At 37.4% G+C, this 26,891-nt stretch overlaps 1 protein-coding gene across 2 annotated transcripts in view; it reads right to left on the bottom strand.

The window, feature by feature from the left end:
* The window catches only part of fat4 (FAT atypical cadherin 4), a 465,822-nt gene that overhangs the window by 238,566 nt on the left and 200,365 nt on the right, over positions 1-26,891 (bottom strand). For both annotated transcript variants that reach the window (XM_069925240.1, XM_069925241.1), the window contains exon 3: positions 7,156-7,287. In XM_069925240.1, the coding sequence (XP_069781341.1) occupies positions 7,156-7,287 (132 nt within the window). The remainder of the gene's footprint in view (positions 1-7,155; positions 7,288-26,891) is intronic.

The raw sequence follows: 26,891 nt of genomic DNA, 5'->3' as shown, positions 1-26,891 counted from the left end.
GACATGATGTAAAGATGGTCCTGGATGGACAATCATTCAGCAAATGATCAATTCCTTCATTGATATTCTAGTTTTGAAGTAATTGACTTTTAACAACCATAACCATGACCCACATTCTGTATTTTCTTAAAACTTAAATGAAATATTCAAAGAAAAAAAACCCCACTGGTTTAACCAGATCTGCTTCTTGCCACACTTGACCAAGTATTGCCTTTATGCCAGGAGCAGTTACACTCACTAAATTTCTGAAATTCAGCTCATGAATCTATTTTAAGACAAAAATGAGATCTGCACCATACATCAATGGGCAAGGCATCATTAACCAAGCAAAATTGAATTTGTACTCATTTTATGTATACTGAAACAGCTATCCAATACATAATCTAGCTAATGTTTTTACATCATATTAATGAACTAAATGGATATATTTTATACGTATTCTACTTAATTGCTTCTTTTTCCATCATAATAAAAAACATGCTTTATACTCCTTTCACTGAATAATCTGATCTAATATCTGGTTTTGTATGGTACCAATCTTTTTATTGATAATACTTCTGTGAAGTACTTTGGGATGTTTATTCTTGTTAAATATGATATTTTAAAGGAAAGTGTGTGCCCTATTCCTCAATGTAGAAATTGGTAGTGGATGAATAGTTTCTGGGTCAATAATTGTTTGGAGAGATGGAATTAATTCAGTTTCCATGTTGTTTAAAAGGAGCAGAATTGAAGAGTCATTCAAATACAATGGATTTGATACTTCACAATGGGATAAATGTCCAAAAGTATCTGGTCTAGTTGCCTGAATGGCTGTAAAAGCACAGCTAAAACATTTTGATATATTTGGGTCAATTTACAACATGTAAATTCATCAACGCCAATTAATCTTTATGGATAACAATTGTATCTTTGATATAAAAGAAAACATCCTACAACATTTCACGAGGAAATAAGTTATATAATGTACTCTGTCAAAGACGGGAATTAAGTCAGAACATTAAGATTGTTTTCAAGAGATGTTAAAAAAAAATCAAAAAAAAGACCATGGTTTATAAAGGTATACGGTGAAGGATAAAACATTTTTTTCAAACAGCAGTTTGAGTACACTATAAGTACAGTAGTTTTGAAATATTTTGTTAACGAAATATGCCAAACGGAGCTGGATCCACGTCTTTAGAATCAGCTGCAGCTGGAGTCGGCGACTTCATTCTCGATATCAGATGCTATGCTATGCCGTCCCCATTGAAGAAGTTGCCTCGGGCTCCTGGGAAGGAGCGGGGACCTCAGGCTTCCGGGCAGGTCTGGGGACCATGGGGACCAGTGGTGGCAGTGGGGAGGTGGTCGGGACCGGTGGCAGTGGGAAGGTGTCGGGGACCACCTCCAGCAGAAGTGGGGAGGTGTCGGGTCCAGCAGCGGTGGTGGCAAGATGGTCGGATTTCAGTGATGGTGATGGGGAATTGTCAGGGAAGTGGTCCTTGGTAAGCAGAGATCATGCTTTTTTTGGTAAGTACAAAACATATTTCGTGTGAATTTTCCACTTGTGGCATCATGCCAGTGCTCAAAAAGCCTGCCTTTGTTGTTATTGCTATTTAACTGTTAATACAGGTACAGTATTCTGCTGATGCTACTGTGCTGCTTCCATTGTTCCAAAATCTGAAAAAATTCCAAAATCCGAAAAATTTGTGGTCCCAAGCATTTTGGATAAGGGGAATTCAACCTGTACTCTCTTTTCACTTTTCCATTATCTGTCACATTGCTTGTCCAACATATAGATCTGGATGAGCAAGAATTTCTTTTAATTGAATACAGAAAAAGCACAAGTGTTGATCCTTCCCACAAACTCCCATTCACTAAATCCATTCCTCTCTATGGAATTCATTAGGTGGTGACAGGTTACTGACCATATATTTGTGCATTCACCACAACTACCTATTTCACGCAAGGTAATAGACTTTGGCACTGAAATTCTCATTTATACTTTTGGTATCTCTAGCTCTGATTTTTCCAGTGATCTCCTGGCTTCCCATCCCAATTAATTGCTTTATAAGTTTAAAAGCATTCCAAATTCTCGCTGTCCTAACTAGCACCAAACTTTACTTCCATTCTTTGCTTTCTTCTCCTTCCATTGTCTTCCCCTTTTGTATCTCATTAAATGTCTCCCACCGTACTCTGCTGGAATTGCTGTTAATGGCATATTAAGTTGGATCACTTTCTTAATCACCACATAGAACCATAGAAAATTACAGGACAGAAACAGGCCCTTTGGCCCTTCTAGTCTGTGCCAAACTGTTTTCCTGACTAGTCCCACTGACCTCCACCCAGTCCATAGCCCTCCATGCTTCTCATATCCATGTATCTGTCCAAATTCTTCTTAAGTTATAAAATTGAGCCCACATTCACCACTTCAGCTGGCAGCTCTTTCCACACTCTCACTACTCTCTCACATTCCCCTTAATTATCCCCCTAACATTTCCCTTTTCACCCTTAATCCATGTCATCTTGTTTGTATCTCACATTCCCTCAAAAGTAAATGCCTACCTACCTTTACACCGTCTATCCCTCATAATTTTGAATATCTCTATCCAATTTCCCCTCATTCATCTACCTCCAGGTAATAAAGTTTTAACCTGTTTAATCTTTCCCTGTAACTCAATTTCTGAAATCTGGGCAACATCCTAGTAAATCTTATTTGCACTCTTGCATTAGAACATTACAGCACAGTACAGGTCCTTCAGCCCTCAATATTGTGCTGACCCACGTACAGTGTTCCTTACAAAAAATGAAATCTTCCATACCCATAACTTTCTATTTTTCTTCCATCCATATGCCTGTCTAAGCCCCTAATGTATCAGATTCCACTACCATCCCCACAAGACATTTTGGGCACTCACAACTCTCTGTGTAAAAAAAAAACTATTAAAAAAAACTGTACCTGATGCCTCCCCTAAATATCCCTCCCTTCACTTTGTACGTATGTCCTCTGCTGTTTGCTGATCCTGCCCTGGCAAAAAGGTGCTGGCTGTCCACCCTATCTATGCCTCATAATCTTGTAGATTATTTAGTCTCCTCTCATCTTTCAATGCTCCAATGAGAAAAGTCCCAACTCTCCTAACCTTGCCTCATAAGATTATTTTCCAATCCAAGCAATATCATGGCAAATCTCCTCTGCATCCTCTCCATAGCTTCCACATCCTTCCTCTAATGAGGTGACCAGAACTGAACCCTCCAAGTGTGGTCTCACTGGAGATTTGTAGAGTTGTTTCATGACCTCTAGACTCTTGAACTCAATCTCCCTCTCAATGAAGTCCAAAATCCCATAGGTCTTCTTAACAATTCTAACAACCTATGCAGTAACCTGAGGGATGTATGGATTTGGACCCCAAAGTCCCTCTGTTCATCCACACTCTTAAATAACTGACCATTAACCCTGTGCTCAGCCTTCCGGTTTGTCCTTCCAAAATGCATCACCTCACACTTATCCGGATAGAGCTTCACCTACCACTTTTCTGCCCAAAGGTGCATGCTCTCTTTATCCTTTTGTAACCTATGAAAAAGTACAGCACCAACCACAACTTCTCCAACCTTTGTAATATCCACAATCTTATTTCAATCTTGTAGTTAGGTGACCAAAATTGCACACAATACTCCAAATTTGGCTTTCTTATAGAAATTTACCATAACATCCCAACTCCTATACTCAATATTTTGATTTATGAAGGCCAATGTGTCAAAAGCTCTCTTTACAATCTTATCCACTGATGTCACTTTTATTTAATTATGTATCTGTATTACCAGATCTCTATGTTCTACCACAATCCTGAGTGCCCTATCATTTACTGTGTATGTCTTTTGGTGGTTTGTCCTTGGAAAATGAAACACCTCACACTTGTCTGCATTAAACTCCATCTGACATTTTTCAGCCCATTTTTCCAGCTGGTCCAGATCCGTCTGCAAGCTTGAAAGCCTTCCTCGCTATCTACAGTGCCTCCAATCTTTGTGTCATCTGCAAACTTGCTGATCCAATTGATTATATTATCATCCAAATCATTGATATGGATGATAAGCAACAATGGCCTCAGCACCAATCGCTGAGACACACCACTAGTTGCAGGTCTCCAGTCTAAGAAGCAATCATCCAACACCACTCTCTGGTTTCTTCTATGTAGCGAATGTCGAATCCAGTTTACTACCTTACCATATATACTGAGTGTCTGAACCTTCCTGAGTAACCTCATATGTGTGACTTGTCAAAAGTCTTACTAAAGTTCTTGTAGACAAGATCCACAGCCTTTCCTTCTTCAATTTTCCTAGTAACCTCCTCAAAAAACTCAGTCAGATTGGTTATACAGGACCTATCATGCATAAAGTTAAGTTAACTACCCCTAATCAGTCCCTGGCTATCCAAATACTTGTAATATGTGGTTCAGAGCCTTTTAAATATTTCTGCCAGAACCCCTGCAATTTCTGCATTAGCTTCCTTCAAGGTCCGAGGAAATATCTTATTAAGCCCTGGGGATTTATCCTCACTTATTTGCTTTAAAACAGCAAGCACCTTCTCCTCGCTAATTTTGATCAGTTTCATGACCTCACCGCTTGTTTCTCTAACTTCTTCTGACTCTGTGCCAGTTTCCTGAGTAAATACTGATGTAAAAAACCCATTTATGATCTTACCCATCTCTTTAGGCTCCATTCATAGCTGATCATTCTGTTCCTCAATGAGATCAATTTTGTATCTTGCAATCTCTTTGCTCTTAATTTTTCTTCACATTGTCTGCCAAAGCAACCTCAAATCTTCTTTTGTCCTTCCTGATTTCCTTCTTGTTTTTTTTTTCTTGCATTTTTAAACTCCTCAAGTACCCCATTTGCTCCCTGTTTCCTATGCATGCTTTACACCTCTCTCTTCTTCTGAACTAGATCCCCAATATTCCTCGAAAACCAAGGTCGCTATGCCTGTTAACTTTGCCTTTAATCCTAACAGGAACATATAAACTCTATATTCTCAAAATTTCATCTTTGAATGTCTTACACTGGCCTCATACATTCTTGCCAAAAACCAACTTATCCTAATCCATGCATTCTAGATCCTCTCTCATTCCCATAAAATTGACCTTTCTCCAGTTTAGAATCTCAACCCAAGGACCAGACCAATCCTTCTCCATAATAAACTTGAAACTAGTGGCATTATGATCACAAGTCACAAAACATTCCTCTACATGTACTTCTATTACCTATCCTTTCTCATTCCCAAGTATAGGATCCAGTAATCATCTTCCAAATTGAGTTCCATTCCTTACTTACAAAGAAAACTGAATAGAATGTATGAACCTAACATACAGTAATTAAATAATAGAAGAGGATTTATTGTAACTAGTTCTTGCTAAAAATGAGTGCTCTATTTCTAACCAGCTCCATACATATTTTCTATGCAGCTATATATTTTTACAGGAGTTATAATTTTGTCTGTACATTTCTCCACTGTTTATGTTGAGAGACATCATGTTCCAGTGCTTGTATATATAGGTGCCTCAGGTTTTTGGAATATTTATTTGTCATTTTCACACAGTGATAAATCTTAATGTTGACTTTATGTGCATTCATATTAACAGTATGGTTTAATGTTTTACCTTAAATTTTGTTGTTTCATTCTTTTCAAACAACTAGCCATATAAGCAGCTTTGGAAACCAAGAACAATTACCTCTTAAAGCCTTTTTTGTCTTGCTGCCTGGGGCTTTCAAGCTCTCCAATCCAATGGGGTGGGGGGGGGCAGAGAAGCAAGATTTTAAGGAATTTAAGGTTGGAAGGCAACATTTGTCTCTTGGACTTTTCCAAGATATCTGAAATTCACTTTTTCTTCTATAGAAAACATACGCAATGCTGTATGAACAAAGCCATGCTCTTGAATTGTGGGATTCTTTCTGAGCTTGCTAATTTGATTGTGTTTTGGACACAAAATTGAACATGTTTATTTGACCCAAATTGAATAGCAAATTAGTGAAAATGGTTTCACTAAATCTAAGCTGGGATATTTATTTAATGAGAATCCAATGTGAAGCATATCAGTACTTGCTAACCACAATGACAAATGGGTAGTCCCTTGACCATATAGTGGGATCAATGCAAACAAAGATTGACCACAGATAGCCCCATGAATACAGCTATTATCATATTCCAAGACTGTTACCTTTTTAATTTCTTCTCTATCACCCCCAGCAGCTGTCTCAACTTTTACCCTGACCTCCCCACCATTTCCACCCCCCCACCCCCCCACCACCTGCCTGTCTTCCAACCACCCCTTCCTCCATCTAGCTCCATCTGTCCAGCATTCTTAACTTCTCCTCAGTCCACCTTTTACTCCATCTCACCTCAATCTTTTCATACTGACTATCTTCCCTCTCCACTCTCAGTCTTGAAGGGTCCTGACCTGAAATACCAAATTTCTCTTTCTGGTTCAGTAGCTATTTTTTTTTTATCTAGATTCTAACATCTACAGTCTCTTGTGTCTCCATTCTGAAGTAATTAAGTTTGCATCTCATGCTATAAAAAAAAAGTCAGGAATGCTAACCTGAATAGCACGGAACTTCTATTTCTCTACACACCCTCCTTCATCAGGAAGTTATTATTGGCATGATTTCTGGACAAGTTGCAGTTTTTAAAACAACTTAATGCCTTTAACTCGAATTTCAAAGTTACTGTTCTTCAATGTCTAACCGAATATTTAAAGTCAAAGAGGTAAAGTCTGTCAAGCTGATAGAAAATCAAGAAAAATAAATCAATATTCTTTTAAACTCCAAAACCTACTCAGCTAACAAAATGTCAAAATGTTCTCTATCCTAATCTGGCTCTCGATTGTTTCCATTAGGCCTTTATGCATCATGGATGTACTCCAAACCTAGGTCCAATCACATCTGCTTTATTTTTTTGTTTCTTCCAGGAATCCATTGAAAATGAAAACCAAAGGATGCTACTTTCTGATTTACAGCTCTCCTTTACTACTCTTTGAGCTTTCAACAAAATCTAAATTTAAATCTCAACCATTCACAAAACAGTTAAAATAAATCGATTGATAGGATGGAAGTTAAAGAAGTAAGATGAAAAAGATGGAATTAAGCTTCTATATAAAGAACAAACACTAAATCAGGAGTTACAATATCTACCTCATCTGCATCTGTAGCTGACAGCTGTAATATTCTAAATCCATCCCCAATGTTTTCTTCAATGATGAGATCAAGTGCATCAGATGGAAATACAGGGGGGTTGTCATTCATATCCTGCAGAGTTATTTCCACCTGAAAAAAAAATGAACTCATTAACATGGTGTCAAAGGAGATGATTACATATCAAGATCTATTTAATACTTTTAATTCTCAAACCATGTCTCGTCTATATCCTGATCAGACAAGTTAATCCATCTATGAATCATAGTGCCATGGAACATAATGCTACAAAAATTGAGAAAAAAATCAAATACACGTCGATTAACAGTGGAGAAGGGAGTATGACTGTACTACTCTTGGCGTACAAGCAGAGACTGAGGACCACAGCATCAGTAGTGAAGACGGCGAAGGTATGGTCAAGGGAGGAAGAGGAGCATCTGCAGGGCTGCTTTGAATCGGTGGACTGGAACATATTCAAGAATTCATTCGTAGACTTGAATGAATATGCAAAGTGTCACCGACTTCATCAAGACCTGCATGGACAAGTGTGTGCCCACGTGGACATATCGGATGCTTCCTAACCAGAAGCCTTGGATGAATCAAAGGATTCACAACCTGCTGAGGGTGATATCAAGGATGTTTAAAGCCAGGGATCTAGATCTCAACAAGAAGCCCAGGTATGACCTGCAGAAGGCCATCTCTGAAGCAAAGTGGGAATTCCAGAGGAAGCTAGAGACAGAGGCAGATACATGCCAGCTATGGCGGGGAGTGCAGGCCATTACAGCCTACAAAGTGAGGATGAACATCATAGAAAGCTGTGATGCTTCATTACCCAATTAAATGAACACCTTCTATGCCCGCTTTGATAAGGAGAACCACATAGTTCTTATTAGAATCCCTGAAAAGGCTGAGGACCCAGTGATATCTGTCTCTGAGGTTGATGTTAGAACATAATTCAAGAGGGTGAACTTGGCAGGGTACTGAAAATCTGCACCAACCAACTAATCGGAGTGTTAATGGACATTTTCATCCTCTCCCATCTGCTTCAAAAGGACATCAATCATCCCAATGCCCAAGAGCAACGTGAACTGCCTCAACGACTATCGCCCAGTAGTTCTTCATTGACTACAGCCCAGCCATCAACATCATTATTCCCTCAGTGCTGGACAAAAAGTTACAAACTCTGAGCCTCTGCAACTGAACCCTCGACTTACTCATCGGAAGACCACAGTCAGTATGAATTAGAAACAACTTTTCCTCCTCACTGATCATCAATACAGGCGCACCTAAAGGATACGTGCTCAGCCCATTGCTCTACTCATTATACATCTATGATTGTGTGACCAGGCACAATTCTAATGCTATCTACAAATTTGCTGATGACACCACAGTTGTTGTCAGAATCACAATTGACAATGAGGAAGTGTACAGGAGGGAGATAGATCAGCTAGTTGAGTGGTCTCATGCCAACAATCCTGTGTTCAACATTAGCAAAACCAAGGAGATGATTATGGACTTCAGAAGGAAGTCAGGGGAACACGACCCAGTCCTCATCAAGGGCTCAGTAATGGATATGGTCAAGAACTTCAAATTCCTCAATGTTAACATCTGCAAGGATCTGTCCTGGAGCCTCCATGTCAATGCAATCACAAAAGTGGCTCCCCAGTGGCTATACTTTGTGAGGTGTTTGAGGAGATTTGGTATGTCACCAAAGACTCTCAAGATCTTTTACAGGTGTACCGTGAAGAGTATTCTGGCTGGTTGTATCACTGTCTAGTATGGTGGCAGCAACTCTCAGAACAAGAAAAAACTCCGCAGGGTTTTTTAACTCAGCCTGCAATATCACAGGCACTAGACTTCACTCCATCGAGAACATCTACAAGAGACGGTGTCTTTAAAAAAAGCAGCTTCTATCCTCAAAGGCCCTCACCACCCAGGCCACGCCCTCTTCACTCTGCTGCTATTGGGAAAGTGGTGCAAGAGCCTAAAGACTAGAACTCAATGGCACAAGATAGCTTTATCCTGCTGCCATTAGATTCCTGAATAATCAATGAAGCAAAGGCACTGTCTTACTTTTCCATGCACTGTTTTATTTTATTTTATTTATTGTTGTAAAAGTAGTTTATATGAATGTTTTCTCTATGATACTGCTGCAAAACACTGAATTTCATGAATTGTTCGTGACAATAATTTGGATTCTGATTCTGATCAAAGAGCAGGGTACTATTTGAAAAACATTTAAGAAGATTCAAATCCATGATAGTATGGATGGGTAATAACAGATAATTTAATGAAAATTAATAGATAACCTGAGAGTCATTAATTAATAGGTGACCCAAAGGTTATAAAATAAGCTGTCAAACTGACAACTGCCTGATATTTGACACAGGCTTCTTTCACTCCAACAGGTTGACAAGTCACCCTGATGAATGAAGAGTCAGATATTATACTGGAGGAAGCAGGTATGATAGGAATTTCTGCAAAGATGGGGATTCTGAAGCTGAGAGACTAAATATATAATGCAATTGATGTGTTTGAGACTACAATTTGTGGATAAGGAAGTAATAATGGGTGCTGTGCATAGGAAGGACTCAGATCAGAATCAGGTTTATTGTCATGAACATGTGTCATAAATATATATTTCTGTTATTGCTCATACCTTGAGGAAGGGTTCAGGCCCAGATTGTTGGGAATATATCTTTACCCCTCTGGACGCTTGAGACTGGCTGAGTTCCTCCAGCATTTCTGTGTTTTTACTACAATCACAGCATTTGCAGACTTTCGTGTTTCACACAAAATTTGTTGTTTTATAGCAGCAGAATTGTGCAGAACCACTTGCAAAATTACCATAAATTACTATTCCGTAAATAAAAAATGTAAAAAAAATTGTAAACGATATGAAGGTTGGAGGAGTTATAGATGGAGCTGAAAGTTGTTGTAGGTTACAAAAGGATATAGACAGGATGCACAGTTGGGAGGAAAAGTGGCAGATGGAGTTTAATCCAGATAAATGTGAGGTGATGTATTTTGGAATGACAAACCAGAAGGTCGAGTCCAGAGTTAATGACCAGTTTCAGGAGTGTGGATGCGGTCCAAAACCATACATCCCTCGAGGTCACCGTACAGGTCGATAGGATAGTTAAGAAGGCCTTTGGGATGGTTGGCTTCATTTACAGGGGGAATGAATTCAAGAGTAGAGAGGTCATGTTGCACCTCTACAAATCTCTGGTGAGATAACACTTGGAGCATTGTGTTCAGTTCTGGTCAGCTCATTATAGAAAGGATATGGAAGCTATAGAGAGGGTGCAGAGGAGATTTACCAGGATGTTGCCTGAATTGGAAAATAAGTTTTATGATGAAGCTCCTTTTTCCCAGGGCAGGAATAGCAAACACCAGAAGACATATGTCGAAAGTGAACAAAGGGAAGTTTAAGTTAGACATCAGGAGTAAGCATCTTTTACACAGAAAGTTGTGGGTGTCTGGAATGCTTTGCCAGGGATGGTGGTAGAAGCCGAAGCATTAGGGCATTTAAGAGTCTCTTACACAGGCACATGCATGGAAAAAAAGAGAGGGTTACAGGGAGGGTTTAGTTTTTTTTTAAGGAATATATGGGTCGGCACAACATTGAGGGACATGAGGTTCATACTGTTCTGTAGTGTTCTTTATATTCTATAAATAATTAGTGCCAAAAAGAGAAAAACGGAGGTACTGCCCATGGGTTTACTGTCCTTTCAGAAATCTGATGGTGGAGAAGAAGAAGCTGCTTTTGTAACATTGAGTGTGTGTCTTCTGGTTCATGTAGCTCCTTCCTGATGGTCATATCCTGAACATGACTTTTGACTTCAAAGTTTAGAAAAAATGTTTTTTCTCTTTAACTGCACACAGATTTTTCTCCCAGGTAAATTTCATGCTTACATGGCAAAAGGAAGATGAAATTGAGTTCTGAAAAATCCTAAGAATAGATGAGTGGTGAGGGTCCTTGATGATAGAAACTGCTTTCTTGAGGCACCACCTCTTCAAGATATCCTTAATGGAGTGCAGAGTAATGCCTACAATGGCACTGGCTGAGTTTACAACCCTCTGTAGCCTGTTCCTGTTCCGTGTATTGACATCTCCATACCAGACAGTGATGCAACCAGTCAGAATTCTCTCCACGGTACACATGTGTGGTGATACACCACTAGCCTGTCCCTGCAGGAAGATCACCGAAGGACAGACCGACCTGAATAGACCAAACTCCACCTGGCCGGCTGTCAATCAACCGCCTGGGATATAATCCTGAGCTAGCCCCTTCCGAGCAGTCACTAGGGAGCCACCAGTACAGCTATCACTGTAGCAGAGACTTTTAACTGAATAAAGCCTGTTGTACAGTCTTTCTCAAGTTTTGTGTCTGCTTCCTGCTGCAGACGTGCATCACAATCTGACATAGCAAATCTCCGCAAATTCCTAACGAAATATAGCTGCTGGCATGCCTTCTTCATGATTGCATCAACATGATGGACACAGAATAGAGGAAATATTTACCAGAAAAAAAGGCCATGAAATGCAGAGATTGGAATAGTCTGACATGTTCCCAATATCCAAAGCAACAGGCAGGGAGGTGGCAACAAGTGGCTGCTGGAGTGGTGCAGCTCAGAAACCATTACAAAAGAAGTGCATGATTGGTCCTCAGCACACGCAAGCCCATCAGAGTGAAACCTGGGTTAGGATAGGGAGAGCAGGTTTGCTTATGTGGAGGATTAGAGTTGCATTCAAAGTTTTCCTCAAGAAAATCGAAAGATATTTTTTAAACCAAAAATAGGCTTTCTCCATAATAAATTATTAACAAAAGGAAAACAGTATGACATCTCTTCCCACCCTAAATGTCGTATCCAATACATTTCTATTACTGTAGTACATTGTTAAAATCATTTCTATTTATACCATTGCTACATTGTGGCACCTTGCTTTTACTCCCCCCTCTGTTGTTTGAGAGCCTTTTCCTTGGTCTCAACTCCTCAAATGCTTGGTATTGAAAGGATTCTAGATTGTGGTCTTTCCCAACAGTGCCCTCATGTTCATTGCACCAAGTCTCAGTGCATCCCTCGGCATATACTACTGCAATCTGGGATGTGCAAGTTGGCTGCATTCCCATTCCAACATCTCTATGTACTGAAAGACCAATAGGTTTCAGGCAGATCAAAGTGGTTCTTTGGTCTTCGAGCAGTTATGAGTATTTGACTCTGAAAATTTAAACTCTCATGGAAAATCTCGCTATCCTGTGTCTATTCTATGCTGTTGCCCAGGGGCATAGCCAGGTTTTAATACAGAGTGGGGGGGGGGGGAAACGAGAGCACATAATTAAGATGCCACAACCACAGCTGTGTGCGTGCACAATCATTTTTGCAACAAGCACACAGTACATGCTCTCTGTCTCTCTCTCTCTCTCACAGGCACACATACACACACTCATTCTCTCTATCCACCATGCATAAGGGTCCTAATGGATCTCCATATTTTGAGACCTCTGTATCTTCTGTACTTTTTGTACTCACCCGTGCCTGCGTTTAAGCGCCAGTCATCTGTTAACACAGAGTCGGCACCAGAACTCTAATCAATGCCATTAGGAAGGGTAACTGCTGGGGGGCACAAACTGAGGAGGGGGGGTGGTGGGGGAGCAGGTTCCATACCCGCTTGGGTATGACCATCTCACTCCATGGATGTTGCCATCCTCGCCCTCTAATATCTTCGCCCTTCTTGGAGATTTGTGGCTCCATCTTCCCTTCATTGTTTGAGTCAGAGCTAATTTGTTTGCTCGGATGGCAAGAACCCGGTCGGATTTGGATGTGTATGCAAAGAGCCTGAATGCCATTCAAACTCAGCAGCATCTGATGTTCGGCCACTGCCACATCGCTTTTCCTCCAGCTGAGCTCTACATTGGCCTCCCTCCCTCCCTCCCAAACTTTCCAGAGCAGGAGGGAAGCATTTAAAACTCAGCTACACTAGCAAAGTACGGATTTACATGTAGATAGATAGACTGCAGATTGACTGTCCTTCACGGAGAAGATAACGGTGAACCAGTTGAGTTTATAATAACTATCTAGTGACTTTATAGTTATCATTATTGATTCTAGATATTTTTGTTCAAGCTTATTGTTATTTTTAAATTCTATTGTTCCCAATCATTCTAATTGAATGATTCATGTTGTATTGGTAGTCCAATAATTTTACTATAATTTACTAGTATGCTATATTGTGTTTAGAATTCTCTACTATTCCAGCATTGTAGACATTCAGTTAATGGATACGTTCAAGCCTAAGATTGATGCCTGTTTGGGTACAAAATCAAAAGATGTGGATATTGTGTGGGAAAGTGGATGACATAAAGATCCATCATTATCTTACTCAATGATGGCTCCAGCTTCAGAAATTTCAGAACCGATGGTTCACTCTCATTTTTCTTCCTTTGGTATGGCTAAGGATGGGATTATTGTTCATTGCAAGAAGGAAAAAGTACAAGAATCTGTTGGATAAAGCAGGCAGGTTTCCCCAAGGAGAAATTTTGCTCACCCTCTGCAATGTACAGATACAGCTGTAAGGATACTCCATGGGAAGGTTGTACAGGGCCGCTCACCCTCTGTAGGTGTGGATACTAGAGCAAGCTACCCTCAGGAAGATGATGGAAGGCCACTCACCCTCTGCGGTTACAGCAGCATGGCTCCCTAAAGGAAGGTACTGCAGAGTCGCTCACTCTCTACGGATGTGGATACAGCAGCAAGATGTTCCACGGGTAGGTCCGGGGAGCAGAGCTCCACAATAATCCATGCGGTCGTCACCCAGAGTTCTGCAACCTCCTTTTAACTCAGTGAGTCCCAAACTGAACCCACAGCCTTGGAGCCGCAGACTATGTGAAGCAAGGCGACAGGAAACAGGTATCGGTCCCTTACACCCACTGAATGGTTCAAAAACACCTGCAACTCAGCCTTGCCGTCACTACTCAGACCAAATCACAACACTGCCGAGAAACCGAGCCTGGTTTGAGTTGTTTTATAAACAAAGAGTGATGCTGGGTGGCCCAGCCCAGATGAGCCATTCTCGGATCGGGGTGGAGAAGAAGAGGCAGCATGCACTAATGCAACGCTGCCTTCAGGTACCCTCTCGGCTCGGCGTGCAGGCAGGGCCACCACAGAGGGAGGGAGGAAGCGAAGAAGCCAGGCACGGATCAGAAGGAGTGAATATGCAGTGCGTAAGACGGTGGGTGCTGCCGAGCTAAAAAGGCACCCCTTATGAAAAATTTGCTCAGGGAGAACCACTACTGTTGCCTACATTGCTTTCTGACTAAGGAATGCCTATTCTACGTGTGCTCTATAATTGGCCACAATGTAAAATTAAAGTCAATGAGATTGGGGCAGAATAATTTGCCTCTTTACAGAGTGGAATGAGAGAGAGATTCCATTTATTCTCAAGACATGATGAGTGCTTTTTTCTAACTCCAGCAAGAATCATATCAAGCATGCTATATTATAATACAACTAATTGATTTACAACAGCATCTCCACTGCACAGTTTCACTGCATATTTCAGATTTCTGGAGGTGAATTCGTGCTAGTTTTTAATATGTGGAGCATTTTGAGTGTGGGAGGCTTTATCTTTCAGGCCTGTAATGGGGTTTGCATCTAGAGCTCTAAATTACTTCAAGAAAATGCACTCTCATGTCAACTGTTGCAATTTTACTTTCCATGCATTAAGTGTGACAATGAGGCTGATGGAATGTTTAGTTCTCTCTAACTACACACCAATACACAGAAATGTTTCTCTCAGGCGACCATCATGCTTAAATGGCAAAAGGGAGATGAAATTGTGTTCTGCAGAATCCTAGAGAATAGATTGTTATGACAACCATGTAGGCTAAATGGACAACTCATGTTCTGAATTTCTTATATCATTATAATCTGTAAAATCTTGTTAGATTAGTGCTGGATTTGAGGGCAGTTGAGATATGTGATCTCACACATATTGGAAGCTCGAGTCAGCCTGCCAGGGCTAATTTCATGTTCAGTTACAATCCCCTCAGCTGCTAGAAAACAGAGAATTGTTTTACTTTTTATTCAAAACATTGAATATATTATGTCACCCAATAACTCAGATGTTACATGGCTGTAAAATGCCAATTGCTATTGGATCATAAGCTGTAAAGCACCATTAAAAATGCAGGAAGACAGCACATATTAATTTGAAACCAAATGTTGCATTTCTTAAACTATGCCTAGTTTTAACTTGAAGTTAAACAAATGATCCAATAGTAAAGTAATCCTTAGATTTAGCTTTTAATACAGTGCTTCAGAAAATATTATAAAGCTACTTACTATCAAATGCCACGATACATAAATATGCAGGCGGGAATTTACCTTGGTTCTATCTGGACTTTGCTAGTTATTATTGTTCTGCTATTTACTCAAATTGCTATGTTGCTTTGAAGTTTCTTTAACATCTTTACTGTTCTACAAACCCATATAATGGCAAACCCAAACTCAAAATCTAAACAATCGTTTTTTTCTGACGCCTTTTTTATTTACGGACATTGGAAGATAAATGAGCACAGAAAAGCCAAATTCTAAACAAACATGATTGGCATTAGCTGGCTTTTCTACTTTCATATATCACAGCAAATCTGTCAAACTCATGGAAACCTAGTCTTCAATGAGTCCCTTTAGTCCAAAACAACGCAAATTCCATTCTTCGTGATTATCATAAAGACAGCAGCTGTCTTCTTTCCATCTTGACAATACTTTGACACAAGGCTTTTCCCATGAGGTTAAGAAATGTTCCAACATCAAAGACCACCAAGCAAGAATAAAATGCATTTTTATAATCAAGCATAAGACAAACATTCATCTAACTGCTAATAAAATTGAGATCAGAAGTTTGCCAGTTTGATTTAGTCATGCTCTTTCTAAATATTCCACTTAATGTATTATAAATCCTATGTGTTTTACAACTTAAGCTTTCCCAGCCAAATCAAATTTAAGTCAGTTTAGTCCAAAAACCAAACAAACAGTGAACTTAGAAACCATAGGATAGCTGATTGCTGCATTTTAATAAAATGTAAACCTGATAAATATTTATAAATTTTGAAAGGTTACACAACTGGGAAAATCGTTCAATATGGTTAAAATGAACAAACTTTGACTTCTTTGAACAGAAGATGAGGCATGATGGTGATGAAAGAACGATGAGCCAGCCAGCTAATTCTCAAATTATTTCTTAAGGACGTGGCCATGGTTAGGATAAGTAAGACGTTGCAGATATCACTCATCAATCCAGTATTTTCGCTCCCTCGGTTCATTTTTCATGAGAGCATATAATAGAAACTAAATGGATGAATTACACGGCAGTTTATAGTATATATTTTGCCATTGTTATGATCTGATTGTTTCTCCCACATCTTTGATGAATTGTACAAATAAGTCAAAATCTTTAATGCAGTACTTTATCATATCTTTCATAAACACCAAGTGCGTCTTAAAGACAATTTTGTGATATAGTGCAAACATTTTGAAGTAAAGGGTCCAATAGCATCAGGGGTGATGAATGACTATTAGGTGACAAAGGAGAGGATTGTGTACCTTCCACTACACATTAATAGCTCCACACTAGAGAGCCCAAGTTCCTCAGAGCCCACTGAAAAAAAGACATCCTGGACACATAGCATTTCCTCACATGCCACGAAGGCAAAAGAATGACTTCACTTTCTTTGTAGGTTGAGATGGGTAAGGCTACCAGATACCATTCTGACAACTTTTTGCAGCAGCTCCATTGAAAGCATCCTGGCTGGCTGCATCACAATGTGGTACAGTTGCTGTAGAACATTGGATGAGAGGTTAATCCGCTGGACCATAAAGCAGCAGAGAAGATCACTGGGGTCGCCCCTCGACCCCTCTACATTGATAGGATTTACCATTTAAAGAGAGCTCACAAAATCATGGAGGACATTCCACACACATCTCCCGCTACTCCCATCAGGAAAAATATACAAAAGTATAAGAGCCATAACCACAAGGCTGAAGAACAACTTCTTCCCATAAGCAGTGGGACTGCTGAATTATTGCAAAAATAACTGTCCATGAGTACACAATTTATTAATAACATTTATTTATATATATATATTGTTTGTCTGTATGTGTGTTACTGTCTGTACACGTATTTTGCACCGTGGACCAGAGAATGGTATTTTGTCAGGTTGTACTGGTACAATCAGATGACAAATAAGCTTAAACTTAAATTAATTATCAAATCAACTAAAACTGTACTGATCTTAAATATCATTCTTAGAGATATGCTTTAGAACAATGATTCTCAACCTTTATCTTTACACTCACATGCTCTGTGATTAGTAAAGGATTGGTTGTTGAGAATCAAGGCTCTAGACCCAATCGTTACTGAAATATTTTGCTTGAGAAAAATTGTCATTGCCCCATTTCCTTTGGAATTATAAAACCATGCACAAAGTGAGTCAATTAGGTACAATTAAAACAGTGGTTTTCAAACTTTTTCTTTCCACCCACATACCACCTTAAGCAATCCCTTACTAATCACAGAGCGCCTATGGCATAGGCAATACTTAAAGTGGTATGTGAGTGGGAAGAAAAAGGTTGGGAACTACTACTTTAGAAATTGTGCGAAGTAATGTCACATTTTATGCAAAGGTGATGGAACTTTAGGTGATGGAAGCCAATGGATGCAATCACATGAATTCTCTTGCATTTTTAGCTTTGGTCATAGGGTTTATGATGTGCATAACTTTAAGACTGCTAAACCAAAGAAGTGGTGGAAAAGGCTGGAAATTGAGCTTCACTTGCACAAAATTATATCCAGCAAATCTTGCTGACCTTAGACATTAAAGCAGGCAATTGCTTGAATGTTGTTGCCTGCTTCAGGATTAGCAGAGGCTCAAATTGCTTACATACCTTAGGAGACATTAATAGGGAGTTCAAAATATTCATCTGTCACTGACCACTGCTAACTTGCAACCAACCCTTGTCCCTCCCACCCTCTTTCTGATAGTACAGCTATCTTTCCCAGTCCAAAGATACATTCTGGTAGATTCTTCTTTAATTGTTACAGATTGTCATCAAGCACCTATCTGGTCATAACCACAACCTATTGATAATATCAGGACAGACAGCTAAGATTTCTTCTACAATGCCTCCAACAATCATTTACCTAATGCTATTGATCATTGCTACAATTAAATACCCTATCCAATCTTGACAATTTCAATCCATCATTTCTCATTCCTGTCACCCCTTCTCTCCACTGTTATCACCTTGTTCCACTTAATCCAAACCATTCTTCCAGGTACACACTTCCTCCAGGATCTTCAGTCTTATTAATGGTAGGAGTTTATAAAGGCTTCAATATTTGTGCACATTAATCTGCTTTTATCTTGCATGATTCCTTGAGCTTTTGCAATAGTCTTCCAACATGAGTGGCCTCACAGCAGTTACCACTCACATGATCCATATTAAGCAAAGATTTTGAAACATATTGTATATATTCATGTAAAAGTCAAATTTTAAAGACAATTTTTTAATGTTAAATTTATTGGGTCAACTATTACATCGACACTACTTTTGATTGAGGTTATCAGCATTGTTGGATGCGTCAGGAGTCCTGATGGATGGGCAGCCGGGACCGTGTGTTAAGCCCGTGTTTGAGGTGACAGGAGTTCTGATAGGCAGGCGGCTGGGACCAGGTGGGAAAATGCCTGTGTTAAAAGCATCGGGAGCTCTGATGGACGGGCGGTTGGATTTGAGGCACGAGTTCACAATGAAGATGACAGGAGCTCTAATGTGGGGGTATCCGGGGCCAAGGCACAAGCCCACATTTGAGGTGTTTGGAGCTCTGATTGGCAAGTGGACTGGGCCAACGCATGAGTTCATGAATGAGGCATCAGGAGCTCCGGCCATGACCGAAGTGAGAGACTAAGGTTGACTTTTACATGCAATATATGAAAAATACCAGATATAATGTAAGGCATAGGCTGGTGCAATATAATGTTTTGCATCAGCTGTACCTTACTCTGCAAAAATGAAATAAATTGAAATCTGATTTATCTAATTTAGGCTTTTGATGTTGTCATGATGTAGGGACCTTTCTGCATTCGACCTGGTCATGCCCTAAGGTGAAATCCTTCTGGGAAAATTTGGGGAATCTCCTGGAACAAATAACCAGAATTCGATACCCTCAGGTACCAAATTTGTTTTTATTGGGGATATTATCAGATATAAAATGAGGCTGTTGAAATATCAATTGAAATTGTTAAACCTGCTTTAATGGCGGTCAGGAAATGCATAGCCATTACTTGGAAATCTGATTTCCAACTGAGTCTGCCCACTGGAAGTCAGAAATGCATAGTTGTGTTTCCTAGAGAAGATTGCTTACAACCTCAGAAATTGTTACAACATGTTTGTAAGAATATGGAACCTGTATTTAAGATACATAGTGATTAACCTTCAAAGATTCTCCACTCAGGTCTTCAATACCACTATCTCCAATATCCCTAGTGATGTCTATGTCAAGACATTGATCCCTTAAAGGAGGAAGTAAGCTCTGGATGAATCACGTAAAGTTTCATCTGTATGCAATTAATGCTTTTGGAAAACAGATGATTTTGTCATGGGGACAGCTCTCCTGAAAAACCTAGCTCTCCTAAAAAATGTTTTAGAAATAATGTTAAAAAAAGAAAGAGGTTGAAGGAAAAGAAGAAATAATAATATTTAAAGTAACAGAGAACACCCTAGAGATGTCTCCAAAGAAAGAAAAAGCAGCTGCTGGTTCAAAAGAAAAACAACAGAAACTACAACAAGATAAAGAAGAGAGCCCTACTTCGAAGATGGATCAGGGAGATGTTCCAGGAACATCGCTAGAAGAAGGAAGCAGATATAGACTGCTTTAACAAGAAGAGGAAACAGAAGAAGAATCAAACTCTACTGATTATGAGAAGGTTGTACAGTCAAAAGAAGAAGTGGAAGAAGAAGAAGAAGAATTTAAAAGAGCCAGCAGACAGCTGAAAGCTTGAAAACTGCTAAGCCTTTGAGTATACAGAATTTATGTAAGCAAATAATGGTAATAATGATGGAAATAAAGCACATTAGAGCTTTAATGGAAAAATCAAACGTTAGAACCAAACATGTAGAAGTAGTGGTGGACATGCAAAAAAGATTTGAAGAGATGGAAGAAAGAGTCAAAGGAACAGAATTTGAAATTGATTCAATTAAAGATCAAATGGAGAATATCCAAACTAATTTTATTACTGCTGAAGATCATATGGCTCAAAAATTGGATGCCTTAGAAAATTTTAGTAGAAGAAATAATATTAAAATTGTGGGACTCAAAGCAGGGGATGAAGAGATGATATCAGACAATTTTTGCAACGATGGATCCCACAAAGTCTTGGAGTCAAAGAATTTCAGGGAGACATAGAGATAGAAAGTGCACATTAAGAGAGGTTTTGGAACTAGCAGCCAAGCAAGCAAAGGAAAAACAAAGAATATAATGGAAATAAGATATTTTTCTATCCAGATATAAGTTTTGAATTGTTGAAGAAAAGGAATTTAATCCAATAAAAAAATGTACTATGGTAAAAAAAAAAATTACACTTTTGTTTCAAGATATACAACTACCCTGAAGGTTTTTGTTCAAGAAAGCCAAAATAAGTTTATTTATTGTACCAAAGAAGGCTAAAGAATATGCTAACTCTTTGCCAGACATTCATCATGAAGAAGAGATGAGTGCTGAGCAGCAGAGTGGAATTTGAAGGAAATTTTGAAAAGTAATATTTCTAACTGATAAAGAGTAATTTGTTTATGTTCAAGTAAATAAAATTTAACAAAATCTTCGGGAGAGCTGGGAGGGAGGGGTTGACAGCTGCCAATACATGTGTGCATTTGTGCCTGTAACATGGAGGGGAGTAAAGTAGGAATTTATGTTTTTCTATTTTTACAGGGTTTCCTTTCTTTTTCTTATGTTCTTTACATCTAGAATAGTTGATAATAATACTATTATATATGATAATGTAGCAGAACTAGGAGTTGGAAATGATGATGTTTGGGTGAGAGATGCTATTATTATCATAATAATTAATGGGTGAAAAGGCAAATCTTTAAGTATTAATATTAAAGGAATGAAAAATCCAATTAAAATTTTAAAAATAATGGTATATGTGAAAAGGATGAAAGTGAATATTGCTTTTTTTATATAAGAAACACATTTAATTGAAGTTGAACATCAACAATGAAGAGAGATTTGGTAGAACACGTTGCAGCAGCTTCATTTAATTCCAAGGCTAGAGAAGTAGAAATTTTGATTAATAAAAATCTTCTAGTTCAAATACAAAGTATTATCACAGACACAGTAAGTAGACATATAATGTTACATTATCAAGTTTTTTTCTAAATTTTGGACTTTTTTGAATATATATGCACCAAATTTAGAAAATGAGAAATTTGTGCAAGAAACATTTTTGAATGTATCAAATGCCCAAGAAAATGTATTACTAGGAGGAGACTTTAATTTTTGTCTTGACCCATTGTTGGATAGATCTGGGAGAAATGTTATTAAAAGTAAAGCTGCCAAAGTTGGAGAGTTATTAATGAAAGGTCTGAGATTAATATATGTATGGAGGAGAATTCATCTAAAAGAAAGAGATTATTATTTTTATTCAAAAAGACATAACTATTACTCCAGTATTGGCACAATTGCAAGGACAAAAAAAGAATAGAGTAAAAAGCAAGAATTATATCAGATCATTCACTTTTATTTTTAGCAATATCAATAAATCTATATCTCCATTTATAGATGGAGATTTAATTCTATGTTGTTTAAAAGGAAGGATTTCTATGTGTTTATGGAAAAGTAAATACAATATTTTTAAAAATGAATTATAATTCAATAATGAATAAGTTTGTTTTATGGGATGCAATGAAAGCATTTTTAAGAGATCAAATAATGCTATACATCTAAGATTTTTAAAAAATATTCAAGAAGTAGAACAATTTGAGAAAGAAGTAATAGAAAAAAATTATATACAATCAAATGAAGAAATAAAATGCTGTTAAATAAGAAAATAAAGTAAAATAGTTTGTAAACATAAAATAGAAAGAGATATAATGAGAACTAAACAAAAATACTATGATTTAGGAGAGAGAGCGCATAAGGTTCTTGCTTGGCAATTAAAAACAGAACAACTTTCCAGGACAATTATAACAACAACAAAAAAATCAAATTGGACAACTTATAAATCACAAAAAATAAATGAAAATTTTAAAGAGTTTTATAATTTTTTTTATCAGTCAAAATTGTAAAACGATGTCAAGAAAATAGAAGAATTTTTGTCTCAAATAAATTTACCAAAATTAAATACAGAAAATCAAAGAGTATTGGCTATTTCATTTACTCAAAAGGAGGTTAAAGATGCATTAGGTTCCTTACAAAATAATAAGCCTCCAGAAGAAGATGGCTTTCCCCCTGAATTTTATAAAGCATTTACAGATTTCTTAATTCCTCCATTGATGGAAGTACTAGAACAGGTGGGAGATTAAATGATTTACCAGAAACATTTACGAAAGGCAATTATGTGATTCCAAAAATAAAAGGGAAAGATCCTTTGAAACGATCATCATATAGACCTATTTCATTGTTAGATTCAGATTATAAAATAATATCTAAAATGTTAGCAAATAGAATAGTGAAATATTTATGTAAATTAATAAATATTGATCAAAAACTGGATTTGTTAAAAAAGGAAATTAGCAGATAATGTAACAAAGTTAATGAGTATAATACATTTAACACATTTAAGAGTGATACCTTGTGTAGAAATTACTTTATATGCTGAAAAAGAATTACATAGACTTGAATGGGATTTTTTATTTAAAATCTTAAGTAAATTTGGAATAGAACCCACATTTATAGATTGGACCAGAGCTCTACACAATGAACCTAAAGCAAAAGTGGTAACAAATCAGTAAATATTAGAATCTTTATTATTGACCAGATCAAGTAGAAAAGATTGTCCATTGTCACCTTCATTATTTATTTTAGCAATAGAGCCTTTGGCAGAATTAATTAGACTTGATAATGATATTAAAGGTTTTAAAGTAGACAGGAAAGAACATAAGATTAGTTTATTTGCAGATGATGTATTTGAATGAACCAGAAAGGTCATTAAGCAAATTGCATTTAATATTAAAAGAATATGGTGTAGCATCTGGCTATAAAATAAATTGTGATAAAAGTAAAGTAATGTCTATAGTAAAGGTGGATTATGAGCAATGTAAAAATGAAAGTCAATTTAAGTGGCAGAGAGATGCAATTAAATATTTATTTCAGCTGAATTATATACCATTGCTTAAGAATGTAGAAGAAGATTTATGGAAATAGAAGGAACTACCTATGACATTAATAGGAAGGGTTAATTGTATAAAAATGAATATATTTCCTAAAGTATAGTATTTATTTCAAATGCTGCCTATATTGAAAAATCAAACGTGTTTCAAGAACTAAATAAGTATATAAGGATATTTACTTGGAAAATAAAAATACCAAAGAGTTTCATTAGAAAAATTAACATGGAAATTTGAATTAGGAGGACTACAATTACCAAATTTAAAAAAAATTATTACAGAGCAGCAGAATTGAGGTTTCTCTCAACTTTTTTTCAAGAGCATGGATTTATATAGAAATGAATAAAATATGGGAAGATAAGTCATAGAATTTTAAATATAAATCGAATGATAACGTTTTTATTTGAGATAGGAATATTCCTTTGTTAAAATGTTTTTTTTTAAATATGGAGTAAATTACATTTATAAATGGGAATAAGAAATTTTCAGATATCTGGAATAATATTGAGTCAGAATTATTTCCTTTACAATAAATAATAAACTTTTTGGTATTTGGTTTAACATAGAAACATAGAAGACAGGAGCAGGAGTAGGTCATTTGACCCTTAGAGCCTGCTCCGCCATTCAACGAGATCATGGCTGTTCATAAAGTTCAGTACCCCGTCCCCGCCTTCTCTCCGTAACCATTAATAACCTTATACTGAAGAAATATATCTAATTCCCTCTTAAATATATTTAATGAACCTGCCTCTACTGCCCTCTGTGGCAATGAATTCCACAGATTCACCACCCTCTGGGTAAAGAAATTCCTCCTCATCTCGGTCCTAAATGGTTTGCCTATTATCCTCAAACCATGGCCCCGGGTTCTGGATTTTCCCATCCTTGGAAACATCCCATCTGAATCCATTCTGTCCAGTCCTGCCAGAATTTTATATGTCTCTATGAGATCCCCTCTCAATCTTCTAAATTCCAGCGAGTACAATCCCAATTTGCGCAATCTTTCCTCATAAGTCATTCCTGCCATTCCAGGTATCAGCCTGGTGAATCGCCTCTGCACTCCCTCCATTGCAAGAACATCCTTCCTTCGATAAGGTGACCAAAACTGCACACAATACTCCAGGTGTGGTCTCACCAAGGCCCTGTACAGCTGCAGTAAGGTATCCTTGTTCCTATACTCAAACCCTCTTGATATGAAGGCCAACATACCATTTGCCTTTTTAACCGCCTGCTGTACCTGCATGCTCGCCTTCAGAGACTGGTGTACAAGTACCCCTGGGTCTCTCTGCACTTCCCCATCTCTTAATCTATTGCCATTCAAATAGTAATCTGCCCTCCGATTTGTATTTCCAAAGTGGATAACCTCACATTTATCCACATTGTAGTGCATTTGCCATGTATCTGCCCAGTCCCTCAATTTATCCAAATCACACTGGAGCTTCCTGACCCCCTCTTCCGTGCACACAACCCCTCCTAGCTTAGTGTCATCTGCAAATTTGGAGATATTACATCCAATCCCCTCATCCAGATCATAAATGTAAATTGTGAGCAGCTGGGGTCCCAGTACAGATCTCTGTGGCACCCCACTGGTCACCGCCTGCCACTCAGAAAATTAGCTATTTATCTCATCTCTCTGTCTTCTACCTGCCAGCCAGTTCTCATTCCAGATCAATACTTTGCCCCCAATCCCATGAGCCTTGATTTCGTTTATGAGGGACCTTATCGAAGGCCTTTTGGAAGTCCAGGTACACCACATCCACTGGCTCTCCCCCATCTATTTTACCTGTCATCATCTCAAAGAATTCCAATAGATTTGTCAAGCACGATTTACCTTTTGTAAATCCATGTTGACTCCATCCGATCCCTTCTCTGCTAGTCATATGGAAAAAAGACAATAAAATATCGTTTTCAAGGTTCACCTCTAATGACATTTGAGCAATTCAAAAGAAAGAGTAGAATACAAGACAATATTCTCTTATTATTAGTTAAAGGCATATTTAATGGAAAATTTAGGTCCAGATTTAATATTTGTTATTTGGAACAATTAATCAGAGATATTAATATTAAAACATTTATTTCAATTATGTATACAATTTTGCAAAAAGGAATATATAAACCACGAGTCCATAAGTCAAGACAAAGATGGGAGAAAGATTTAAAAACAAATATTCAAGAGGAATTTTGATCAGAACTTTGTATGGATAGCATGACTAACTCAATTATTGTCCAGAATAGAATACTGGGACTATATAAATGTTTTCATCAATTATATATTTCTCCACAGAAATTAAATGGATTAAATTATAATTTTTCAAATAAATGTTTGAGATGCAATAAAGAAATAGGTACCTTTTCTATATTCTATGTTTGACTGTTCAAAATTAAGACCCTTTTAGACATAACTGGTTTTTTTTTGGAAAGAATTACAAAAGATAAATTACCTCAAGATCCAATTTTTAAAAAACATTTTTTTTTTACACACAGAATTGAAATGGAAGTTAAATAAATACCAAAAAGAATTTGTTAAAATAGCCCTAGCGGTTGCTAGAAAATGTGTAGCAGTAACTTGGAAATCAGATATGTTTTTAGGAATGGGTATATGGCATACTGAAGTAGGTAGTTGTATACCACTTGGAAAATGGTATAACTTACATAAAAAATTTGAAATTTTTCAAAAAATCATATTTAGAAATTGTAGGAATGAAGTTGTAATTGCCCAACCTGAATCTTCTGACTTTTAAAATTAAGAAAATTAAGATATGTTCTATTTTATTTGATGACTTTTTTAAGTTTTTATAAATATTATCCAGATGTTTTCTTTCCTTTTTTTTCATCTTTTCTAATGGGTTGTTGGGGGGAGGATGAGAGGGGGAATTTTTTAAAATCAAATATGTATTAATTTTTCACTATTTTGTATAAGGAATTTATGTATAAGATTTTTAATGCATATATGAAATTAAATAAAATTTTCAAAAAAAAGATTTTGTCATATATGGGAGAATTACCTCTTTCTTTTTTTTCTTTTGGGGAGGGAAGTCTTTCTCTTTTTTTTCTGTTTCCTACTTTTCTTTTAATGATCGGAATAGTGTGTAATTTTGTTTTACAAACAATAGTGCAGAATTTGTCAATTGCAATAATGTTTTGAATCTTGCTTCTTTGTGTATCAATGTGTAGTTCAGATTTGGTATTTTACGATATATATCTATCTATCTATATATATAGAAAGATAGATATATATTTTAAAAATATACATACACACACACACACACACACACACACACACACACACACACATATATCTATCTATATATATATCTGTGATGTTTCTTTGATTTTGTTTGTTTTGTTACTTCA

This window comes from Narcine bancroftii, chromosome 3 (assembly GCF_036971445.1).
Source record: "Narcine bancroftii isolate sNarBan1 chromosome 3, sNarBan1.hap1, whole genome shotgun sequence".
NCBI classification, from domain to species: Eukaryota; Metazoa; Chordata; class Chondrichthyes; order Torpediniformes; family Narcinidae; genus Narcine; species Narcine bancroftii.
The sequence above is the reverse complement of the archived record's forward strand: the minus strand, read 5'-3'. Positions and strand labels throughout refer to the sequence as shown.